Genomic DNA, 25,067 nt, shown 5'->3' with positions numbered 1-25,067 from the left:
GCTTCTTCCACCCACAACGAAGGGGAAATTGGATATACAAGCCAAAACCCAGAAGGTTATATGGAAGAAGAAAAGGGCTGGGAAGAGAGGTGAAAGGGGAGTACAGTTGCTATGTGAACATAAGAACATAAGGAATAGGAGCAGGAGCAGGCCAATCGGCCCCTCGAGCCTGCTCCGCCATTGAATAAGATCATGGCTGATCTGATCCTAACCGCCAACCTACTATCACAGAACCATCTCTTGAATCTAACAGAATTAGACACACGAAATAGGAGCAGGATCAGGCTACACGGCCCATGGGCCCACTCCGCTACCCACAGGGCCATGTCCGATCCGAACCTAGACTCATGTCCAAATTCCTGCCCGCTCCCCGTAACCCTTAATTCCCTTTACTTCTCGGAAACTGTCTATTTCTGTTTTAAATTTATGTAATGATGTAGCTTCTACAGCTTTTTGGGGCAGCATATTCCATGGACCTACCACCCTCTGAGTGAAGTAGTTCCTCCTCATCTCAGTTTTGAAAGAGCAGCCCCTTATTCTAAGACTATGCCCCCTAGTTCTAGTTTCACCCATCAGCGGGAACATCCTCCCCGCATCCACCCGATCCAACCCCTTCACAATCTTATATGTTTCAATAAGATCGCCTCTCATTCTTCTGAACTCCAATGAGTAGAGTCCCAATCTACTCAACCTCTCCTCATATGTCCATCCCCTCATCCCCGGGATTAACCGAGTGAACCTTCTTTGTACTGACTCGAGAGCAAGTATGTCTTTTCTTAAGTATGGACACCAAAACTGTATGCAGTATTCCAGGTGCAGTCTCACCAATACCTTGTACAACTGAAGCAATACCTCCCTATTTTTATATTCTATCCCCCTAGCAATGAAAGGCAACATTCCATTGGCCTTCTTAATCACTTGCTGCACCTGCATACTAACCTTTTGAGTTTCGTGCACCAGGACCCCCAGATCCCTTTGTACTTCAGTACTTTCCAGTTTCTTGCCATTAAGATAATAACTTGTTCTACGATTTTTCCTGCCAAAGTGCATAGCCTCACACTTTCCAGTATTGTATTCCATCTGCCAAATCTCTGCCCACTTACTTAGCCGGTCTATGTCCCCTTGCAGGTTTTTTATGTCCTCCTCACTCACTACTTTCCCTCCATCTTAGTATCATCTGCAAACTTTGATATGTTACACTCGGTCCCCTCCTCCAAATCGTTAATATAGATTGTAAAGAGTTGGGGACCCAGCACTGACCCCTGCGGAACACCACTAGTTACTGATTGCCAGTCCGAGAATGAACCATTTATCCCAACTCTCTGCCTTCTGTTAGATAGCCAATCCTCTATCCATGCCAGAATATTACCCCCAATCCCGTGATTTTTTATCTTAAGCAATAATCTTTTGTGTGGCACTTTGTCAAATGCCTTTTGCAAGTTTAAATACACTACGTCCACTGGTTCCCCTTTATCCACCCTATATGTTACTTCCTCAAAGAACTCCAGCAAATTTGTCAAACATGACTTCCCCTTCATAAAACCATGCTGACTTTGTCCTATTAAATTATGATTATCCAAATGTCCTGTTACTGTCTTCTTAATAATGGACTCCAATATTTTACCTACCACAGATGTTAGGCTAACCGGTCTATAGTTTCCAGCCTTCTGTCTACTGCCCTTTTTAAATAAGGGTGTTACATTAGCAGTTTTCCAGTCTGCCGGGACCTTTGCTGAGTCCAGGGAGTTTTGGAAAATTATTACTAATGCATCCACAATCCCTACCGCCACTTCCCTCAAGGCCCTAGGATGTAAGCCATCAGGTCCAGGTGATTTATCCGCCTCGAGTCCCATTATTTTACCGAGTACCACTTCCTTAGTGATTTTGATCGTGTTTAGCTCCTTCCCCCCCCCCCCCCCCCCCCCCCCCCCAATAGCCCCTTGTTTGTCCAGTGTTGGGATATTCTTAGTGTCCTCTACTGTAAAGACTGATACAAAATATTCATTCAGTGTTTTTGCCATCTCCATATTTCCCACCATTAATTTCCCGGTCTCATCCTCTAAGGGACCAACATTTACTTTAGCCACCCTTTTTCTTTTTATATAACTATAAAAACTCTTACTATCTTTTTTTTATATTTTTTGCTAATTTACTTTCATAATCTATCTGCCCTTTCTTAATCAATCTTTGTTATTTTTTGCTGTCTTTTAAAGTTTTCCCAATCCTCTATCCTCCCACTAGATTTGGCTACCTTATATACCCTTGTTTTTAGTCGAATACGATCCTTAATTTCTTTACTTAGCCACGGGTGGCTGTCTTTTCTTTTACACCCTTTTCTTCTCAGTGGAATATATATTTTTTGGAAGTTGTAAAATAACTCCTTAAATGCACACCACTGATCATGTATCGTCTTACCCTTTAATCTATTTTCCCAATCCACTCTGCTCAATTCTGCTCTCATACCTTCATAGTCTCCTTTATTCAAGCTTAGCACGCTTGTTTGAGATCCAACCTTCTCACCCTCTAATTGAATATGGAATTCAACCATGTTACGGTCACTCATTCCAAGGGGATCCTTTACTAGGACATTTTTAATTAATCCTGTCTCGTTACACAGGACCAGATCTAAGGTTGCTTGCCCCCTGGTCGGTTCAGTTACATACTGCTGAAGAAACCCATCCCTAATACACTCAATGAACTCATCCTCAAGGCAGCCCTGCCCAATTTGATTTGTCCAATTAATATGATAGTTAAAATCCCCCATAATTATAGATGTTCCCTTATTTTAAGCCTCAACTATTTCCTGATTGATACTCCGTCCAACCGAGTTGCAACTGTTCGGAGGCCGATAGACTACGCCCACTAGTGTTTTTTTCCCCTTATTATTCCTTATCTCCACCCAAACTGTTTCATTATCCTGATCTTTTGACCCAATATCATTTCTCTGTATTACAGTGATTCCTTCCTTTATTAACATAGCCACCCCACCTCCCCTTCCTTCCTGCCTGTCCTTCCTGATCGTTAAATAACCTGGTATGTTTAATTCCCAGGCATTGTCACCCTGCAGCCATGTTTCTGTAATGGCCACAAGATCATCATACCCATATGTAGTTATTTGTGCCATTTAACTCCTCTATTTGGTTACGAATGCTACGTGCATTCAGATAGAGAACTTTCAAATATGCTTTGTGACACTTAGTTCCTGCTTTTGCCCTTTTTATTACTTTACCTTTTACTCCATACCTTCTGCCCCTTCCTGACACGCTCTGGTTTTTAATTTCCCCACTGCTACCTAAGTCTATGACCTTCTCTGTTGTCATTTTTATTATTTGCTATCTAGGAACCTCCCCCCCACACTAGTTAGTTTAAAGCCCTCTCTACAGCCCTAGTTATATGATCCGCCTCATTGTTACCAGTTATTATTAAATACACTCCATTGTAGAAACATAACTGTGTTTGGAGCTTTGTCAGGAACAAGTTGAAGACTATTACCTGGTGCTTATCTTAGTTTTATCAACTACCAGAACTTTTAATACAGCATTATGCGGTGAGACACAAAGCTGCCAACAACGTGATGCCAAATACACTGGTGCCATGACAATATCAACGGTATTACTGCAAGCAAGCACATAATCAATTTTTGATTATCCATGTGCTTTGCTCTGCTGCAAAATTTACCTCTGTAAATGCAGCCTCAAGACTGTTACCGGAAAAAATGTACTGGACCATACCACCTAACATCATGATAGTATCACTCCAAAGCCAGTCAACATGACAATTTAAATAATTTTAAACAACTTTAAAACTGTTTAAACAAATAATAATCATATATGCCATATGTATTCTACAAATAAAATATGTGCCCTGGTGACGTAGTTTTGGAAATAAATCACTTGTAACCAGGCCAACATAAATCTGCAGTTGGCATCACTCAATGACTTATTTTCTGTAAACCACCAGTTCTTGATGTGTACCTTTTATACAAACACCTATGAGTTGCACCAATATCTCACTTGTGCTTCGAGTCCTTGCGAGGTACTGTGCCCAACATTAAAGAAAGATTTATTTTCCTATAAACTAGTAGTTTTCTGTCATGTACCTGTACCTTGAGCTGCAGCTCGGTTCCAGTATATCAGAGCCATATGGTAGCAATCAATCTTTGAGATGAGTGCAGACTGCTCTATTAAAACAACAGTACATTTCACAGATTTTATTGAAAAAGAAACTGCAAAAATAAAATCTTTTGGGAGTTTTGAGTATTTAATTTCTGAACCTACCATATTCCAGAATGTAAGCTGTGTTGCTTTGAGCCATTTCATATCCTTGTTCTGCAAGGAATAAATACTGAAGAAAGGCAGAATCTATATTATTCTCCTTGTAGGCAAAATATGCAGATAAGAATCTCTCAGTCCATTGGCCTCGTTCACAAACATTCTGGTACAGCTAAAGAAGGGAGGAAGACGTTGATAAATGAAAGATTGAAGTTCATAGGTAAATGAAAGATAAGGCTTCAACTCTGGAATCGGAGTCAAATTTAATTTCATAAAAACTGTTAAACTGGCTTAATATCCTGGGCTAAAAATTCGACATCGCTAAAAACCTACCGGTGCCACCCCGTCTCCTGTAATGACTCTATTCCATTTTCCCATTTCTCCGTCTCCGCCGCATCTGCTCTGACGATGCCACCTTCCATACCAGTGCTTCCGACATGTCTTCCTTTTTCCTCAACCGAGGATTCCCCTCTACTGTGGTTGACATGGCCCTCGACCGTGTCCGTTCTATCTCCCGCACTTCTGCCTTCACCCCTGCCCCTCCCTCCCGGAACCGCGATAGAGTTCCCCTTGTCCTCAACTTTCACCCCACCAGCCTCCACAATCAACGGATCATCCTCCGCCATTTCCGCCACCTCCAGCGTGATCCCACCACCAAACGCATCTTCCCCTCACCTCCCCTTTCAGCATTCTGTAGGGACCGCTCCCTCCGCGACACCCTAGTCCACTCCTCTCCCACCCCCAGCACCCCTTCCCCTTTGCCCGGCACCTTCCCGTGCAAGCGCAGAATATGCAACACATGTCCTTATACCTCCCCACTTCCCACTGTCCAGGGCCCCAAACACCCCTTCCAGGTGAAACAGCAATTTACTTGTACTTCCTGCAATTTAGTATACTGGATTCGCTGCTCATGATGTGGTCTCCTCTACATTGGGGAGACCAAATGCAGATTGGGTGACCGCTTTGGAGAACACCTCTGTTCAGTCCGTAAGGAGGATCCCGAGCTCCCCGTGGCCTGTCACTTCAATTCACCGCCCATTCCCACTCAGACCTCACCGTCCTCGGCCTCTTGCATTGTTCCACGGAAGCTCAGCGTAAGCTCGAGGAACAGCACCTCATCTTTCGATTAGGCCTCTGGACTCAACATAGAGTTCAACAATTTCAGATCATAACCATGGCCCCTATCACATATATCTTTCTATTCCCTTTTTTTTTTAATCCACACTTTCGTCTGGGCTTTTCCCTCCCACATGGCAGCTGTCCTTCATTCTGCCAGGGCCATTCACACTTCATCTAGAGCCATCCTTTATTCCTTAAATATCTCTTAATGTCTCTCACTGTCTCTTAATCTCTCCTGCTTTCTATCCTATCTCTGACCTTCCCTTTTGTTCTTTCATCCCCTCCCCCTTTTCCCAGCCCTCACTTGCTTTAAAATCTATCCCATTTCCTGCTTTTTTTCGATTTCTGACGAAGGGTCTTCGACCTGAAACGTTAACTCTGTTTCTCTCTCCACGGATGCTGCCCTGGCCTGCTGAGTTTTTCCAGCGTTTTCTGTTGTTATACTGAATTTGGATGATCAGCCATGATCTCATTGAATGGCGGAACAGGCTCGAGGGACCGAATGGCCTACTCCTGCTCCTACCTTCTATGTTTCTGTGTTTCTATGAAGAGCAAATAGGTGCCTAGTCTCTTAAGGATCATCCCGCTCCCCATTATAGTGCAAATAATGAAGACATAATGGCTGCTTCCTGAATAATGGCCACTGGTGAGTGTAATGACGTTTCTGCATTCAGATATCAACTGAACATTGAGTGCAAACACTTGCTGTCTATGTGGGCCGTGGGGTGAATATGAGGAGCTTTAATGTCCATGTGAATGGCATCTATGATGCCTTGCACTCAAAGAAAGCCTCTCATCCAGTGCGTTCTGTGCTCTTTCGAGCTGGTACCTTCGATCGACAGAGAAAATGATGAAGGTGTTTCCCTTTGAAAATAATTGCATTTGTCACTTGCTTGATACATGTACGCGCTACATACTGCCAGATACGATAAGTGTCCTCTGGGGTGGCTCAGAAAGATACAGTAACATGACAACTTAATGCTGTGTTAGCCTTCATGTCAGGAGATGGATGAGGAGAAGCAGAGGAAGAGGAGTGATACAGGGGTGGAGGAGAGGGGGCACTGATGGACGGAGAAGGGTTAGGTGGCACTGGAGAGGGTTCAGAGAACAGTGATGGGGTAGTTCTGGGACTTGGGGTTCTAAGTTATGAAGCAACACTCACAGAATGAAACTTGTTTTTTTATTACAGAAAAGATAATGACAGACTTTTTTTTCGACATTACAACAACGACTACACTTCAAAAAAAAAAGTACTTAATTGGTTGTAAAGCACTTTGGGACATCCTGAGGTTGTGAAAGGCGCTATATAAATGCAAGTCTTTCTTTCTTTCTAATTCTGAGAAGCATTGATAATCTAGATGAAAAATAGATTATTTAATTTACACTACAAGTGGAAAATTCAATAACATTATAACATTAACAGGATTCAAGTAAAATCTGAGATTAGAAACATTTGTTTTCCCAAGAATAGTGATAGCCAGAACTGTGTTCATCAACACTTTGAGAAGAGTTGGATGATAATCTGGTTAAGAACAGGATTGAGGAGACCGAACAGATAGGGATGATCAACTGGTCTGTAGACTTTGATTCTTCCTGAACTATTTGGACTGGGGAACTGTCATGTCAAGAAAGGCAACCAATTAGGATGATTAATGTAGAATGTAAGTTAAAGATGAATAATATAGGATGCAAGGTTAGATAGATATTCTGAAGTTTTGGTAGAGTAGCCTTTGTAAGTAACAAGGAAAAAATTCAGAATTAAATGGGATGAGTAGCGTCCATGATGGAGCAGATTGTATACGTCCGTGGAAGGAATAAGCTTGCAGGCCCATATGGTCTTTTCTCCTTCCATTCTTTCTTATTTTACTATTTGAATAAAATGCACCGATTCCATTAAAATCAATTGTAATGGTTCTATTACCTCAGCAGCGGTGAGACAGGATCTAACCACTCCAGTTCCACTTCCATACATCTGAGCTAGATTGTACAAGGCCAGGGCATGCCCAGCTTGAGAGGCATGGTGAAAATACTTAATGGCTATTTTATAGTCTCTCTTCACACCTAAGCCAGCTGTAATAAAAAAAAATATGTTTACATTCAATTACTCATGGCATAGCATATAGTGTAATTAAGAATGTCACCTTCAATCAATTGTTTGCCAAAAAAATGCATTTTTTGTCCTTACCATAGTGCATGACTCCTAGTTGAAACTGTCCATCTACCCAGCCCTTATCAGCTGCCTTCTGAAAGTATTTTAAAGCCGCCTCATAATCCTGAAACAAAATTTTTATAAAGCCATTAGATCTAGTTTACATCAGAGACACAGACTGTTACGATTTTTTTTCTTTTATAAAAGTCAGATTTTTCAGAGCAGGAAACTTACCACAGGCACTCCTTTCCCATAAAGATAAGCTAATCCTAAACCTGTCAGTCCAATAGGGTTGTCCTGAAATAAGACATTAGATACAATATTCAAGGCCTGCAGAAAGAACAGAGAAGTAGGAGCCATGCACCCCATCAAGAAAATGACAATTACATGACATCTGAAAGGTGATGGCCATTCAATTTTTTTATATATAGACGAGTAGATCTCCCGTGGTGCTGCTCAAAGTGAGTCAGAGAGTGTGCTATTTTATAACAGTAGGAGTGTTATGCCGTGTAATGGACGATGTATTATCAGGGCCACTGATTTACGGTATCTGAATAAGTCCATTTTTGTTTTATAACATAGCATTCTGAGAATTCTACCAGCCTTCTGGAGATTAAGTTCCCTTTAATCTGCCATTATTCTGTGAAACGCCTTTATATTTCGAAAAAAAGTTCCCGATTAACTGAAGCGGTCACTTCAATAATTAATTAAATAACATACACTTAGAAGAACAGATCCCAATTAAATGGAGCTAGCTTCTTGGGAATTAATTTATTAACTAAAAACATATAAAAACAGGTCCTAATTAATGGGAATAGGCTTCTCGGCAATTAACTAATGAAATAAAATGCTGCCTAGCTCCCAAATGAGCAAAGGAACATGAAGAGAAAGGAATCCACTAAAGTTTATGTACTGCAAGAAAGCACTTACAAAAACAGGTCTCGATGAAAAGGAGTTCATTGATTAAATAAAATACAGATATAAAAAAAGGTGCCAATTAATCGGACTGGGTTTATCAACAATTAACTAAAAAAAATGCAATACAGCTCCCATTTAAATGGGCATGCAAATGAACAGGGAGAAAAAGAGAAATCCAGTAAAAGTTTATGTACGGCAAGGAAATGCTTATAAAAACTATAAAATTAGGTCCAAGTTAAATAGAGCAGGCTTCTTGGCAAGCTATTCAATGAAATGACATCTGGAATGGGTTTCTTTTGGGGGGTGGGAGCAGGCAAACTAAGAGAGAGGGACTGCAAAGAAACACACAAACAGAAAAAAAAAGGCCCGTAATTTACGGTCAGTGGCAAAGGAAAGGCACTCGCCACTGGCCCCGAAGAGAGCTCGCGATCTCTGTGGCAAGAAGTTTGCCTTTTTCGACGTTCAAGTGATTTTAGCGCTCTATAGTGGGGATTCCCTAGTGCGACGCTGCTGTGACGTCAACAAGCTGTCTCAGCAGCCAATTACAATACAGAATTCTCACAGACAGGAAACCAGGAAATGAGAAGCTGCTTTTATCCAAAATAAAGATTGGGACTCTCACGTGGGGATAAGATGAAAGCTGAAATATCAGGAACAAACTTTAAACATTTTTTTAACAAGTTTTTTAAAAATTGTAATTTTTATCATAATGGAGAAATTTGACACGCCACAAATATAAAAATTAGTTTTTCAGGGCCTGAACATTTGTTTTCCAGTCACTACACTGTTAAAACCCCAGTTACACCTATTCCAACAAGACTTAACATTTAATGGGGTATTTAACAGCGATATTACCACGGAAAAGCGTTTTCGTCAGTTCCAAAGATTTCAATGATTGCCAGCTATTGGGGAGGTTAGCGGGGAGGGGGTTGTTGGAGTTGTGCCACAGCGCAGCCAGTGTTAGAGCAGTGAATGACTGACTGCAACTTCAGGATTTCTGTGTTTAGCCTGCGCTAGATCCTGAAGTTGTGGTCAGTTTCAGAGGGGTAATGACGGTGAACACTGTTAGTTCGCCGTTATTACCCACTGTAAATTCCGGGCCATAAGCTGCATCGTGGGCCACAATTAAATACAGCAATCAATGAATTAAATAAAATGGCATCTAGAGTAGGCTTCCCATCAGATCTGGAGTGGGTAAAGATGGAGACAAACTAAAAGATTATATACTACTCAACTATAACTTTATATACTGCAAGGAAACACTTACAAAAACAATAAAATCAGATTGTAATTAAAAGCAACGGGCTTCCTGGCAATCAATGAATGGAATAAAATGGTACCTGGAGTGGGCTTCTTGCCGGGTCCAGAGTGAGCAAATGATAATGAAGAGCCATGGGGAAGTTAATCAATTGCAAGAAAGACTTACAAAAAGGTGTCCAAATTCATTTATTACAAGGAAACACTAATAAAAACTAATAATGGAAGAAATAAAATGCCAACTGGAGCAGATTTCTCATTTGGTTAGGAGTGGATTAATAACTGAGTGCAAAAATACAAATGAAGTTAATAATCTATCTGCCTATACATTATTAAAAGTCTCATGATTGCCTGCATTTTCTGTCCGCATTATACTTATTTCCTATTTCATGCTTTTATATTATGTCATAATGGAAAAAACCTTATATGTAATAATTTTAATGGAAGACCCAGGCCTAGAGATTCGTTTACAGGCAAAAAACAGGTGCCTAAGTGACAGAGACAGAGGCAGAGATAGAGAGACAGAGAGAAGCAGAGAGATAGAGGCAGGCAGCGAGAGAGACAGAGATAGAAACAGAGAGAGAGAGAGAGAGACAGAGAGGGAGAGACAGAGTGACAAAGTTAGAGAGAGAGTGAGGCAGAGAAAGACAGACAGACAGAGAGAGCAAGACATACAAAGAGACAGAGATAGAGAGATAGAGAGAGAGACAGACATTTGAGTTCTTCATTTTTAGATAAATAGTTGCATTTTAAAAGCAGACACAAAGGTCCATTTATTACTGGATTATCCCTGTAGATAGTAAATATAACCATTCTAATTCCTGACACCTGTGAGACAGTCAGAGACAGGCACAGAGTGGAAAAAAAAACAGAGGGAGAGAAACAGAGGGACACAAGAAACAGCATGAGAGGGAACGGCAGACGCAGACACACACAAGGCAGAGAGGTGGACACAGAAATAGAGAGACAGACAGAGAAACAGAACCAATTGCAAAAGACCAAATTCAGTGTTTATCAGGATCTCTTCAGAAGTTACAAACAGGAATTCTCCATGCTAAATATCACTCCAACTAGTGCATCTTGCATACCATCTTGATGTGTATTCACAACTTCAATAGTGGCAAAGGATAAAAATTAAATACATAAATAAATATATTAAACATATATTAGATAGTAAATAAGGCCACTCATTTCCAGTTTTCACAGAATAATTGACAGAGATGTGGAATTAGATTCCTAAAGCACCAACAGAAATCTCAGATACCATTTGATAAAAATGGAATTTGACGTATTCAGGCATTGTAAATCGATAGCACTGTACACCCCTATTATTACAAAATAGTGTATCCTCTGACTCACCATGAGTAGTGTTACAGGAGATCTGCTTGTTTATATTCAAAGAGTTAATTGAAAGATGTGAGTTTATATCATAAAAATAGTTGGCCAGACGAGCCATGTCTGAACAGAGTTGGGAGATGGATTCTGGAGGAAGGAGAAGGATACATGGTCAGAGTAGACCAATCAAAAGGATGTTAAAAATAATTGAAAACAAAATGATTTACAGCGTGGCACAGGGTGTTAACAAGCAGGAATGACAGATAAGTATGATCAAAGTAATGTTATATAAAACTTTTACTGCAGGAAGTGGGAAATGTGCAAATGCGCTATATAGCAAACTATTCATATATTATAGACTAGCTGGGGGAGCCCGGCTTTGCCAGGGCTGTTTTGGGCCGGGCGGTTTAAATCGAGTCCCAGGCTTTGGGGCCTGTCTGTCTGTCCCTGTGTGAATCTGCTGCTGGGCAACATTTCTACCTTTTAATAGCTTCAAAGATGAAAGTGAAAGTACTTATAAAACGTTTTTGGTAAATGTTATGTAATTTTTAAAAGAGATACTAACTTTTTCGAAGCTGAATTAGCAGATTTTGAGCTGGAAGTAGTGAAGCAATGGCTGCCCGATGCCCGAGTGGAAAAGCATTAGTCCCACCCACAGACGCAGCGATTGGCCAACCATCAGGCGACTGAACTGTAGGATTGGTCAATCGTGCCGGCACAGGATTGGTGGACCTTGACGTCAGTCAATCAATGCTATTAGCAGATAATGAGTTTAATTTTGAAGGTTTTTTGCATAACGCGTGAACAATTTTTGTCCGACCGAAAAGTAAATATGCTTATGACGGTTCTGGAATCGTAAGCTTTCTTTCGATGTAACACACGTGTAGGTACGCTCTATAACTTTCGAGTTTATTGAAGACAGACAGACAGACGGAATGACAGACAGAAGTATCCTTTTATATATATAGATAGATGGCATAACATCAAAGTGCGACCCATGGTAACTGAAATGAGGAGACATGCCTCACAAATGTGATGATAGTGGTTACATAGTATTTCGGAGTATTTACAGCACAGAAACAGGCCATTCGGCCCAACAAGTCCATGCCGGTGTTTATGCTCCACCCACCCCTCTTCATCTAACCCCATCAACATAGCCTTCCATTCCTTTCTCCCTCCTTTGTTTATCTAGCTTCCCCTTAAATGCATCTATGCTATTCACCTTAACTACTTCTTGTGGTAGCGAGTTTCACATTCTAACCTCTCTCTGGGTAAAGAAGTTTCTCCTGAATCCAAGTGTATACAAGGAGTTGTAGAAATTTAAGTGCATTTCAACATGCAGTTCCAAGATTTTCCATTCTTTATAAACATGTTGATCTGGTTAAGTACTAACAACTCTTGTCCTGTTACAAAAGTCACAATATAGTTGAGGAACGAATAACTTGATCAAATACCCTGTAATCAGAGCTATACCAAGAACTTTAAGGGCCTGCCTGCAATATACTTTTAAGCCCTCACCCAACTTCACTCCACAATACCACATTAAAAAATAACTTCCAACTATATCAAAACTCAAAATCAAGACAGGGATGAAGAAAGACCAACATTTTTGTACTCTTCCTTCCCCCCTCTCTTTCACGACATCCGCAAGTATTATAAGCAGTGGGGTAAATATTTCTAAAAGATTGCTTGATAAAGCGATTTCAATAAGTCCACAACTGCCCCTTCCGCAATGGAAATGGGTATCATTGCTGCACCTGAAACAGATCAGATGTGTGTCAAAAAGATCTGACTTCCATGGATTAACTTCCTTTCTCAACTATCCATCCCAAATTCCCCACACAGATGCACCTCAAACCAAGTTTTACCACTAGCTTGAAAGAATGTATTTATTGTTATTTAATTAATGTTTATGGTTATGGTACAGATTTTAGGATCTGCATACATTAGAAAGTTGATGATCAAAATCAGACTTGAAGCTGAAATGCACATTTATATGTGAAACATTTGCAAGGCTTACCCTTTCAGCTGCCATTCTAAAGTACATGAGAGCAGTTTCATTGTTCTGAGGCACTATTTCATTCCCTTCAGAATACATCTAGAAAACAAAGTTACAGTTAAATGAAACAATTTCTTTATTCAAGGTAGTTAAAAACTGGGGGGGTGGGGTGGGGGGAGTGAGGCAGTGATCGGATGAGGGGGACAAGCGGTGGTCGGCAGTGACCCATGGTTTTAATGTGGAGCAGGGAGAAGCACATTCAGCTAAGTATTTTTTTTAATGTACCTATTTGGTGACGGACTGCAGCGGTCCTTTTAAGGACCCACTGGTTAGGCCACATGTAGGCTTGTTTTTCCTGAACACAGCTTGAGTCAAGCAGTAGAGCCATTGAATTTCGAGGCCATTTCATTTTCTGTAGTCCTCTGCATTTCTAAAAACTTCAGTAATTCTGTTGTGTTTTTTTTAAACTGAATGCCCAGCCCTGCCTATGACTTTCTATTTTAGGTATTGCTGGAAGCAAAGTATCCTTTAATTTGATCTATAACTTCAGTTTAAAAAAAAGTCAGTTTTAGTGACACAGGGGGCTGGATTTTCTGAGTGGAGGTGGGTTGGCATCGGGAATGTTAGTGAGCGGGTTCCGGTCCCGCTCCCGGCTGCAGCCGGTCTGCTGAAACAATTTTCGGTTGATTGGGCTCGTTAAGCCGGCGGTGCGCGTTACCCGCCCTGATCACAAGGTGCGGGTCTGCTGAGCTGCTCTGATGACGAGTTTGCAGCTGGTGTATTTCAGGGGGCCATGCCCCCATTAGCTCTCACTTTGTTTCTGATGTTCCTGAGTGCTGGTGCTCTCAACGATGTCTGCAGAGAGACCAAAGGCTGCTCCCTGCTTCAACGATGACTCCCTCTATGTTCTTGTGGAGGGAGTCAGAGGACGCAGGGAGGTACTATTCCCTGGGAATGGAAGAAGGAAACCTCCTCAGCAGACAAAGGCAGCCTGGCTGCAAATAGCTGAGGAGGTAACTGCAAGGTCTTTGTTCAGTCGCACCTGGGTCCAATGCAGTAAGAGGTTCAATGATCTCCTGCGTTCTGGAAAAGTGAGTATAAAAGCACACTTATCTTAATTCTGCAGTGCCTGTCATCACATTCCCATCACTCTGCATTGCCAACCCTACATCCTAACTCTCACCAACATCCCTTGCACCATCACCCATCCCTCTCTCCCTATGTACAGAATCACTTCCCTATCTAACTATGTACCCCTCACACCCACCCTCAAGGTTGTGCAATCACAACAACTAACAACTCAAAAGGAGGAAACTTGGTAATGGGAACTCACTCCATCATAGTCTCCCTCTAAACATCTATCCTATCCATTCTTTACTCTCATTCCATCACTCTCACTGAAACTCCACTTCTTTCCCTCATTGCAGGAAAAGAGAGCCCACGGGAGAGGGAGAGAACAGGAGGAGGACCACCATCATTCTCACAGCTCACCAACGCTGAGGAGGCCGCTCTCGACATTGCTGGAACAGTTGAACAGCTCAAAGTGATAGACAGAGAGAGGGGCTCAGTAGAACAACCTGGGACCGAATAATTCTCCATCCATCTTATTTGGCATTCATGAGTGACTCGTATGGGATATGATGTCAATAGAAATTGAATGCTCATCATGTGCACAATGGGATGTGTCTGCAATCTACATATCACATGTCTAACTCATGCCTTTACTCTCCCACAGGACCATCAAGAGCCCCCCCTCCCTACTCCTCACTGTCCAGGAGGAAGAGCAGGAGGACTCCTCAGAAGATGCTGCATCCTCTGAGGGAGCAGCTTCAGCAAAAATGAGCGCACCCAGCACCAGCGCAGAGACGCACACCTCAGTGCGTCATATGTGAGATAGAGTAGTGTTGTCACCTGGTCTACCACAGCTCGAGTGAGCAAGAGCAGATGGTGGAGACAGGGACAGCAGTGGAGAGTCCTCGTCGGGGGCCGCAGGATGCTCCTAGCTCTGCTCAGCTGCATGTAGACGCTGAGCCTCCAGAAAGAGAGCGGTGCTGGAGCTTCAGGAACAAGTGCAGGAGGCTCTGACTGGGTTTGCAACCACGGTGACTGCGAGTGTGCAGAGAATGGAGGAGTCCATCTCAAACATGAGCAATGCCATGGCGCACGCAATGTCACATGTAGGTACCTCCATGGAGGACATAAATCGCCAGACTCAGAACAACATGGTAACATTTCTAAATAGGTGGTCAGCTATCGAGGATAGATGGGCATCTATCACGGAAAGGAACCAGAGGTTCATGGATGTCCCCATTATGAGGAATGTCAGTACAGACACGGGTCCTCATGGCCCCACTGATGTGCAGCAAGGTGCTCTCCAGCTACTTGCTAGCAGAGAAGTGCGGGTGGTCCATGAGAGGGATGATGGTGGGAGGGGACATGGAAGTGGGGGCTCCTCTCCAAGCTCTCAAACTGTCATCCCCTTGCCAACCCCTCGGTCAGAGCCCCAGATGCCTCCCCGAATAGTGATGGCCGAGTCTGCCCCTGCGCAGCCACAGGAGGAGCAGACTTTGGCGGGGCCTTCACAGGTTCCAAAACCCGGAGGACGACTGCCAAAGGTATCTAAGCAGGCGCAGCAGGGAAGTGAGCAGGCTGCCTCTATATCTGCTGAAGCCATAGGGGTAGCACCATGTAGAAGCACTGATGGGCCTTCAATAACCACAAAACTAGAAGTTTTTAATCACTAAGATCAGAGCTAACATCTCAACACGCCGACTGGTTCACAGGAATGAGTCATACAGATCCTGGGATCTTTATGTAAGAGAAGTCAGGGGCGGAGCCAAGAGCCAAGACCTGGAACCTCCCAGGTTAGTCGGGAAAGAGGAAGTGAAACTATACACAGTGGGGGAGGGTAACATACATGAGTGCAAAACGAATACAGGATCAAGACAAACAGATTTCATTACTTTCACCCCTTCTATAGATTTAGTCCATCGGGGTGATGTTTCTTAAAAGTTGGTATAAGTGAGTCTGTCAGGAGGTTTTGCAGTTCTCAGTGATCGGCGCAAAGCCGGTTGGGGTGCCTCTAGGGGAGTGGATTCTGGTTCCTCCGCTGTCCGGGCCTCCGCAGTGTCTTCCAGGTTATCTGCAGTGTCCTCCAGGTTAAAGTTGGGTATTGATACCTCTGGGCGTCCTGTCTCTTTGTAGTGTAGGTCTTCATCGGGTAGTCTCCCATCATTCTCTCCGCTCCCCGAGGGAGCGAGGTCTTTTATGGAAACAGTGTCCTCTCGCCCGTCAAGAGTATTCGATATAGGCGTACTGAAGGTTTGCATGGAGGAGCTGTACCTTTTCCACAAGGGGGTCCGTTTTATGGCCTCTCACGTGCTTCCGCAATAGTACTGTCCCCGGAGACGTCAGCCACGCGGGTAGAGATATGCCCGAGGTGGATTTCCGGGGGAAAACGAACATCTTTTCGTGAGGGGTAGCGTTAGTGGCAGTACATAACAGAGACCTTATGGAGTGGAGCACGTCTGGGAGGACTTCCTGCCAGCGGGAAGTCGGAAGGCCTTTTGATTTTAAGGCTAACGTGACAGCCTTCCAAACAGTAGCATTCTCCCTTTCCACTTGCCCATTACCCCGGGGGTTGTAGCTAGTGGTTCTGCTAGTGGCTATCCCCTTCGAGAGCAAGAACTGGCGCAGCTCGTCACTCATGAATGACGTCCCCCTATCGCTGTGTATGTAGTTCGGCATGCCAAACATGCAGAATAGATTACAGAGACACTTGATGACCGTGGCACTGGTCATGTCTGGGCAGGGAATGGCGAAGGGGAAGCGGGAATATTCATCAATGATATTGAGGAAGTATACGTTACGGTCGGCAGAGGGAAGGGGGTCCCTTGAAGTCCAGACTTAGGCGCTCGAATGGCCGTGTGGCTTTGATAAGGTGTGCACGGTCAGGCCTGTAGAAACGAGGCTTGCATTCCGCACAGATGCGGCAGGCTCTGGTCATTGCCCTGACCTCCTCGATGGAGTGGGGCAGATTGCAGGACTTTATAAAATGGTATAGTCGGGTGACCCCTGGGTGACAGAGGTCGTTGTGGAGACCCTGTAATTTGTCCATATGAATGCTGGCACACATTCCCCGCGATAGGGCGTCTGGGGGTTCATTAAGGGCTCCCGGCCTGTACATAATATCATAGTCGAACGTGGATAGATCGATCCTCCACCTGAGTATTTTGTCATTCTTGATTTTCCCCCTTTGTTATTAAACATGAAAGCCACCGACCGCTGGTCGGTGAGCAGGGTGAAACGTTTAAGAACATAAGAAATAGGAGCAGGAGTAGGCCAATTGGCCCCTCGAGCCTGCTCTGCCATTCAATAAGATCATGGCTGATCTGATCCTAACCGCCAATCCACTATGACAGGACTATCTCCTGAATCTAACAGAATTAGACACACGAAACAGGAGCAGGATCAGGCTACACGGCCCCTGGGCCCGCTCCGCTACCCACAGGGCCATGACCGATCCGCACCTAAACTCATGTCCAAATTCCTGCCCGCTCCCCGTAACCCTTAATTCCCTTTTCTTCCAGGAAACTGTCTATTTCTGTTTTAAATTTATGTAATGATGTAGCTTCGACAGCTTTTTGGGGCAGCATATTCCATGGACCTACCACCCTCTGAGTGAAGTAGTTCCTCCTCATCTCAGTTTTGAAAGAGCAGCCCCTTATTCTAAGACTATGCCCCCTAGTTCTAGTTTCACCCATCATCGGGAACATCTTCCCTGCATCCACCCGATCCAACCCCTTCACAATCTTATATGTTTCAATAAGATCGCCTCTCATTCTTCTGAACTCCAATGAGTAGAGTCCCAATCTACTCAACCTCTCCTCATATGTCCATCCCCTCATCCCCGGGATTAACCGAGTGAACCTTCTTTGTACTGACTCGAGAGCAAGTATGTCTTTTCTTAAGTATGGACACCAAAACTGGATGCAGTATTCCAGGTGCGGTCTCACCAATACCTTGTACAACTGAAGCAATACCTCCCTATTTTTATATTCTATCCCCCAAGCAATGAAAGCCAACATTCCATTGGCCTTCTTAATCACTTGCTGCACCTGCATACTAACCTTTTGAGTTTCGTGCACCAGGACCCCCAGATCCCTTTGTACTTCAGTACTTTCCAGTTTCTTGCCATTAAGATAATAACTTGCTCTACGATTTTTCCTGCCAAAGTGCATAACCTCACACTTTCCAGTATTGTATTCCATCTGCCAAGTCTTTGCCCACTTACTTAGCCTGTCTATGTCCCCTTGCAGGTTTTTTATGTCCTCCTCTCTCTCTACTTTCCCTCCCATCTTAGTATCATCTGCAAACTTTGATATGTTACACTCGGTCCCCTCCTCCAAATCGTTAATATAGATTGTAAAGAGTTGGGGACCCAGCACTGACCCCTGCGGAACACCAATGGTTACTGATTGCCAGTCTGAGAATGAACCATTTATCCCAACTCTCTGCCTTCTGTTAGATAGCCAATCCTCTATCCATGCCAGAATATTACCCCCAATCCGGTGATTTTTTATCTTAAGCAATAATCTTTTGTGTGGCACCTTGTCAAATGCCTTTTGGAAGTCTAAATACACTACGTCCACTGGTTCACCTTTATCCACCCTGTATGTTACTTCCTCAAAGAACTCCAGCAAATTTGTCAAACATGACTTCCCCTTCATAAAACTATGCTGACTTTGTCTTATTAAACTATGATTATCCAAATGTCCTGTTACTGTCTTCTTAATAATGGACTCCAAAATTTTACCTACCACAGATGTTAGGCTAACCGGTCTATAGTTTCCAGCCTTCTGTCTACTGCCCTTTTTAAATAAGGGTGTTACATTAGCAGTTTTCCAGTCTGCTGGGACCTTTGCTGAGTCCAGGGAGTTTTGGAAGATTATTACCAATGCATCCACAATCTCTACCGCCACTTCCCTCAAGACCCTTGGATGTAAGCCATCAGGTCCAGGCGATTTATCCGCCTTGAGTCCCATTATTTTACTGAGTACCACTTCCTTAGTGATTTTGATCGTGTTTATCTCCTCCCCCCCCTATAGCCCCCTGCTTGTCCAGTGTTGGGATATTCTTGGTGTCCTCTACTGTAAAGACTGATACAAAATATTCATTCAGTGTTTTTGTCATCTCCATATTTCCCACCATTAATTTCCCGGTCTCATCCTCTAAGGGACCAACATTTACTTTAGCCACCCTTTTTCTTTTTATATAACTATAAAAACTCTTACTATCTGTTTTTATATTTTTTGCTAATTTACTTTCATAATCTATCTTCCCTTTCCTAATCAATCTTTTTGTTATTTTTTGCTGTCTTTTAAAGTTTTCCCAATCCTCTATCCTCCCACTAGATTTGGCTACCTTATATGCCCTTGTTTTTAGTCGAATACTATCCTTAATTTCTTTACTTAGCCACGGATGGCTGTCTTTTCTTTTACACCCTTTTCTTCTCAGTGGAATATACTTTTTTTGGAAGTTGTAAAATAACTCCTTAAATGTACACCACTGATCATGTATCGTCTTACCCTTTAATCTATTTTCCCAATCCACTTTGCTCAATTCTGCTCTCAAACCTTCATAGTCTCCTTTATTCAAGCTTAGCACGCTTGTTTGAGATACAACCTCCTCACCCTCTAATTGAACATGGAATTCAACCATGTTGTGGTCACTCATTCCAAGGGGATCCTTTACTAGGACATTTTTAATTAATCCTGTCTCGTTACACAGGACCAGATCTAAGGTTGCTTGCCCCCTGGTCGGTTCAGTTACATACTGCTCAAGAAACCCATCCCTAATACACTCAATGAACTCATCCTCAAGGCAGCCCTGCCCAATTTGATTTGTCCAGTTAATATGATAGTTAAAATCCCCCATAATTATAGATGTTCCCTTATTACAAGCCTCAACTATTTCCTGATTTATACTCCGTCCAACCGAGTTGCAACTGTTTGGAGGCCGATAGACTACGCCCACTAGTGTTTTTTTCCCCTTATTATTCCTTATCTCCACCCAAACTGTTTCATTATCCTGATCTTTTGACCCAATATCATTTCTCTGTATTACAGTGATTCCTTCCTTTATTAACACAGCCACCCCACCTCCCCTTCCTTCCTGCCTGTCCTTCCTGATCGTTAAATAACCTGGTATGTTTAATTCCCAGGCATTGTCACCCTGCAGCCATGTTTCTGTAATGGCCACAAGATCATACCCATATGTAGCTATTTGTGCCATTAACTCATCTATTTTGTTACGAATGCTACGTGCATTCAGATAGAGAACTTTCAAATGTGTTTTTTGACACTTAGTTCCTGCTTTTGCCCTTTTTATTACTTTACCTTTTACTCCATGCCTCTGCCCCTTCCTGACACGCTCTGGTTTTTCATTTCCCCACTGCTACCTAAGTCTATGACCTTCTCTGTTGTCATTTTTATTATTTGCTCTCTAGGAACCTCCCCCCCACTAGTTAGTTTAAAGCCCTCTCTACAGCCCTAGTTATATGATCCGCCAGGACTCCAGTCCCAGCACTGGCCAAGTGAAGCCCGTCCCAACGGAACAGCTCCCTCCTGCCCCAGTACCGGTGCCAGTGTCCCAGGAAGCAAAACCCATTTCTCCCACACCAGTCTTTGAGCCACGCATTTAACTCTCTGATTTTATTTGTCCTAGCCAAATTCGCTCGTGGCTCAGGTAATAATCCAGAGATTTTTACCCTTGAGGTTCTGTTTTTTAATTTCACCCCTAGCTGCTCATACTCCTTTAACAGAACTGGCTTCCTAGTCCTATCTATGTCGTTTGTATCAACATGGACCACGACGACTGGATCCACCCCCTCCCATTGCAAGTTTCTTTCCAGCCCAGAGGAGATGTCCTTAACCCTGGCACCGGGTAGGCAACACAGCCTACGGGACTCTCGCTCTTGGCTGCAGAGAACTCTATCTATCCCCCTAATAATACTATCCCCTACCACTACAACATTTCTATTTACTCCCCCCTCTTGAATGGCCCCCTGTTCCACGGTGCTGTGGCCAGGTTGCTCATCCTCCCTGCAGCCCCTGCTCCCGTCCCCACAGGGAGTAAGAACCTCAAACCTGTTGGTCAAGAGCAAGGGCTGCGGCTCCTCCAACACTACCTCCTGGTTCCCCGTACCTGCCTCACTCGTAGTCACACCGTCCTGACCCTGGCCATGGGCTACATCTGAATTAATTAACTTCATAGGTGTGACATAATATCATAGTCGAACGTGGATAGATCGATCCTCCACCTGAGTATTTTGTCATTCTTGATTTTCCCCCTTTGTTATTAAACATGAAAGCCACCGACCGCTGGTCGGTGAGCAGGGTGAAACGTTTGCCGGCTAGGTAGTGTCTCCAGTGCCACACTGCCTCCACTATAGCCTGTGCCTCCTTCTCGACAGAAGAGTGCCTGATTTCAGGTCCCTGAAGGGTTCGGGAGAAGGCCACAGGTCTCCCAGCCTGATTGAGGGTCGCAGCTAAGGCAAAGTCTGACGCATCGCTTTCGACTTGAAAGGGAATGCATTCGTCCACTGCACACACAGCAGCCCTTTCAATGTCCTGTTTAATACTAGTGAAAGCCTCCCAAGCTTCAGCTGATAGTGGGAAGGACGTCGATTTAATGAGGGGTCGGGCCTTATCAGAGTAATTGGGCACCCATTGGGCATAATACAAAAAAAATCCCAGGCACCTTTTTAAAGCTTTGGGATTGTGTGGCGGGGCAGTTCCTTTAGGGGGCGTAATCGGTCAGGGTCCGGTCCAATTACCCCATCTTCCACCACAGCCGAGGATACAGAGATGGGTTGTGTTGAAGACACATTTGTCTTCGTTGTAGGTTAGATTCAGCTTTAGGGCAGTTTTTAAAAATCTCGCAAGATTTAGATCGTGGTCTTGCTGGTTGTGCCCGCAGATAGTGACATTGTCCAGATAGGGGTAGGTAGCTTGTAGTTTATTCTCGTCAACCATGCGGTCCATCTCACGTTGGAAGACCGAGACCCCATTTGTTACTCCGAAGGGCACTCTGAGAAAATGGTAGAGGCACCCGTTCGCCTCGAAGGCGGTGTATGGGCGGTCCTCCGTTCTAATGGGGAGCTGGTGATACACGGGTTTGAGGTCGATAGTCGAGAAGACTCGGTATTGCGCAATCTGGTTGACCATTTCTGATATGTGGGGTAAAGGGTAGGCGTCCAGCTGGGTATAAATATTAACAGTCTGGCTGTAGTCAATTACCATCCGTTTCTTTTCGCTATTTTTAACTATGACTACTTGGGCACGCCACGGGCTGGTACTGCATTCAATAATGCCTTCCCGCAGGGGTCTGTCTTCCAGACTGTACCGTCTACTTTTGGTCGCTATGGGCCTACAGTTCGGAGCGAGATTAGCGAATAAAGAGGGCGGGCTGAATTTTAAGGTTGATAGGCCACAGACTGTGAGTGGCGGCAACTCTTGGTACTCCCACAGTCAATTAAACATTTCGTTAAATTCCCGTTTACCTGTATGTCCATCATGGATTTTGTCAACGGGTGTGGCCTGGATTGATCCACCGTGATCGAAGCCACTGTTGGGCCCTGGGCGGCCGTTGAGTCGGGAAAAGATGGCGGATCCCAAGATGGTGGCCCGCACAGCACGCACGAGGCGGTGACGGAGTTGGAAATCGGATTCCCCCTGCAGACTTTGCTAAAATGCCCCTTTTTCTTACATTTGAAGCATGTAGCGTCCTTCGCTGGGCATCGTTGTCTGGGGTGCTTGACCTGGCCGCAGAAGTAGCATTTCGGGCCTCGAGACATTGCCACTGTAGTAGGGCTCCTGGGTGAACTTCTGTGTGGGGACCCTGGCGGCATAGAGCTGGTCTGAGACCTGGATGGGGAAGATGGCTGATTCCAAGATGGCGGCCCCCTCGGCGCGCACGAGGCGGTGAGGGCCGCATGGCCGGAAGAATAAGAGTCAGAGTTTCTCTGGGCCACGTCCAGTGATCGCGCAGTGGCCACTGCCTTTTCTAAGTCCAGGACCTCCTTCTCCAGCAGTCTCTGCCGGATATAATTCGATTTGAGGCCCGTGATGAAGGAATCGCGGACCAATTCGTCAGAGTACGCGTTGGCCGTCACAGCCTTGCAGTTACAGTCCTGGACCAGGTCCTTTAGGCCCTGTAAGAAATCGTCCCTTGATTCCTCTGGTCGCTGCCTGCGTGTAGCCAGCAGATGTCTGGCGTACACTTTGTTTACCGGCCTCTGGTATTGGGCCTTCAGGATAGTGATGACCTCCGTGTAAGAGGTGGCGTCCCGGATGAACGAATAAATCCGATGACTTACGCGAGTAGTCAGTAGACTCAGTTTATCTACCTCGCTAGCGGATGAGGCCCCCGCGAAGAGTTCGAAGCATTTGAGCCAGTGTCCAAATTGATTTGATGCTTCAGCAGAATGTGGATCCAAGTCCAGACGCTCTGGTTTTAGGAGTCGATCCATCCTAGTATTCTTTAGTGATTAAAATTGATGGGCCTTCAATAACCACAAAACTAGAAGTTATAGACTTAAACAAGTTGGCTTTTAATCACTAAGATCAGAGCTAACATCTCGACACGCCAACTGGTTCACAGGAATGAGTCATACAGGTCCTGGGATCTTTATGTAAGAGAAGTCAGGGGCGGAGCCAAGAGCCAAGACCTGGAACCTCCCAGGTTAGTCGGGAAAGAGGAAGTGAAACTATACACAGTGGGGGAGGGTAATATACATGAGTGCAAAACGAATACAGGATCAAGACAAACAGATTTCATTACAAGCACGTGTACAAGAAAGCTGCCACAAATAGTCACAAGGGTGCTCACTTGGGTGTTCTGCTAGAAATCAATGTTAAGTTTCTGTTTTTTTATTCTGTTGTAATAAATTAATATTATGCGAATGTTTGAATTCGTTGCCATATGTGTGGTCACAATTTGAAGTGGCACAGTGAAGGGTGAGGGCGCCTTTTATGGCCAGCAATGGTGGTGACAGTGCAAGGGATGCACAGATCATTGTAGAGATGCTGAAGTGTGGTCATGGCAACCTGCATGTGGCAGCCACATGTCTATGCTGCATAAATGTAGGTGAATCTGGCATTGATTAGGGCATCCCTGGCAGCAATGTGGTCGTGTGCTGGTCGCAATGGATCAGCCGTCTCCTCTAGGTATTCCTCATCTGGGACCTCATTCTGCACCTCCTCCTCCTCCTCTGGAGGCTTTGCGCTCTGTTCCTCATCCAGCGCTAATCCTCGCTGCAGTGTGATGTTGTGCAGGGCACAGCAGACAATGATGATTCTCAAGATCCTGGCTGGTGCGTACTGTAGGGCTCCACGAGATTTGTCCAGGCATCTGAAGCGCTTTTTGAACAACCCTATTGTTTGCTCTTTGACACTTCTGGTGGAAATGTGGCTTTGATTGTAACGCTCCTCAGACTCGTTTGATGGCCTCCTAAATGGTGCCATTAGGCATGTCTTCAGGGGATAGCCCTTGTCCCCAAGGAGCCAGCCAGAAAGTTCATTTGGCAGGGCGAAGAGCTGAGAGACAGTGGACTGGCACAGGATGCAAGAGTCATGGCAGCTACCAGGGAACTTGGCACACACATGCACGATGCTCTTCCTATGGTTGCACACCAGCTGCACGTTAAGGGAGTGGAAGCCCTTGCGGTTGACAAATACTGCTGGGTTCTGATGGGGTGCCCTGATGGCCACATGTGTGCAGTCGATGACGCCCTGCACCCATGGGAAGCCAGCCAGATTGACAAAACCTAGCGCCCGCTCGGTAACATTTGCCTCGTCAGTGGAAAAGTGGATGTAATTGGCAGACTTGGCAAAAAGGGCATCGGTAACCTGCGTGCTGCCTATGTGGACGGCCGACTGGGAGATGTCGCTAATGTCTGCTGCAACCATAGGAAGAGCATCATGCATGTGTGTTCTGAGTTCCCTGGTAGCTGCCATGA

The 25,067-nt window shown here is 44.4% G+C and overlaps 1 protein-coding gene across 5 annotated transcripts in view; it reads right to left on the bottom strand.

Moving 5' to 3' along the window:
• Positions 1 to 25,067, bottom strand: part of LOC147121422 (protein sel-1 homolog 1-like) — a 112,665-nt gene that overhangs the window by 12,180 nt on the left and 75,418 nt on the right. For 4 of the 5 annotated variants that reach the window (XM_085981650.1, XM_085981651.1, XM_085981654.1 and 1 more), the window contains 6 exons: positions 13,070 to 13,147; positions 7,774 to 7,836; positions 7,576 to 7,663; positions 7,312 to 7,460; positions 4,278 to 4,443; positions 4,100 to 4,180 (listed from right to left, as the gene is read on the bottom strand). In XM_085981650.1, the coding sequence (XP_085837776.1) occupies positions 4,100 to 4,180; positions 4,278 to 4,443; positions 7,312 to 7,460; positions 7,576 to 7,663; positions 7,774 to 7,836; positions 13,070 to 13,147 (625 nt within the window). The remainder of the gene's footprint in view (positions 1 to 4,099; positions 4,181 to 4,277; positions 4,444 to 7,311; positions 7,461 to 7,575; positions 7,664 to 7,773; positions 7,837 to 13,069; positions 13,148 to 25,067) is intronic. The other variant, XM_085981652.1, reaches the window with a different exon arrangement.

Source organism: Somniosus microcephalus, chromosome 3 (assembly GCF_052327205.1).
Source record: "Somniosus microcephalus isolate GS21.2 chromosome 3, FLI_Smic_1.0, whole genome shotgun sequence".
Taxonomy (NCBI): domain Eukaryota; kingdom Metazoa; phylum Chordata; class Chondrichthyes; order Squaliformes; family Somniosidae; genus Somniosus; species Somniosus microcephalus.
This window is presented reverse-complemented; position numbering and strand designations above follow the sequence as displayed.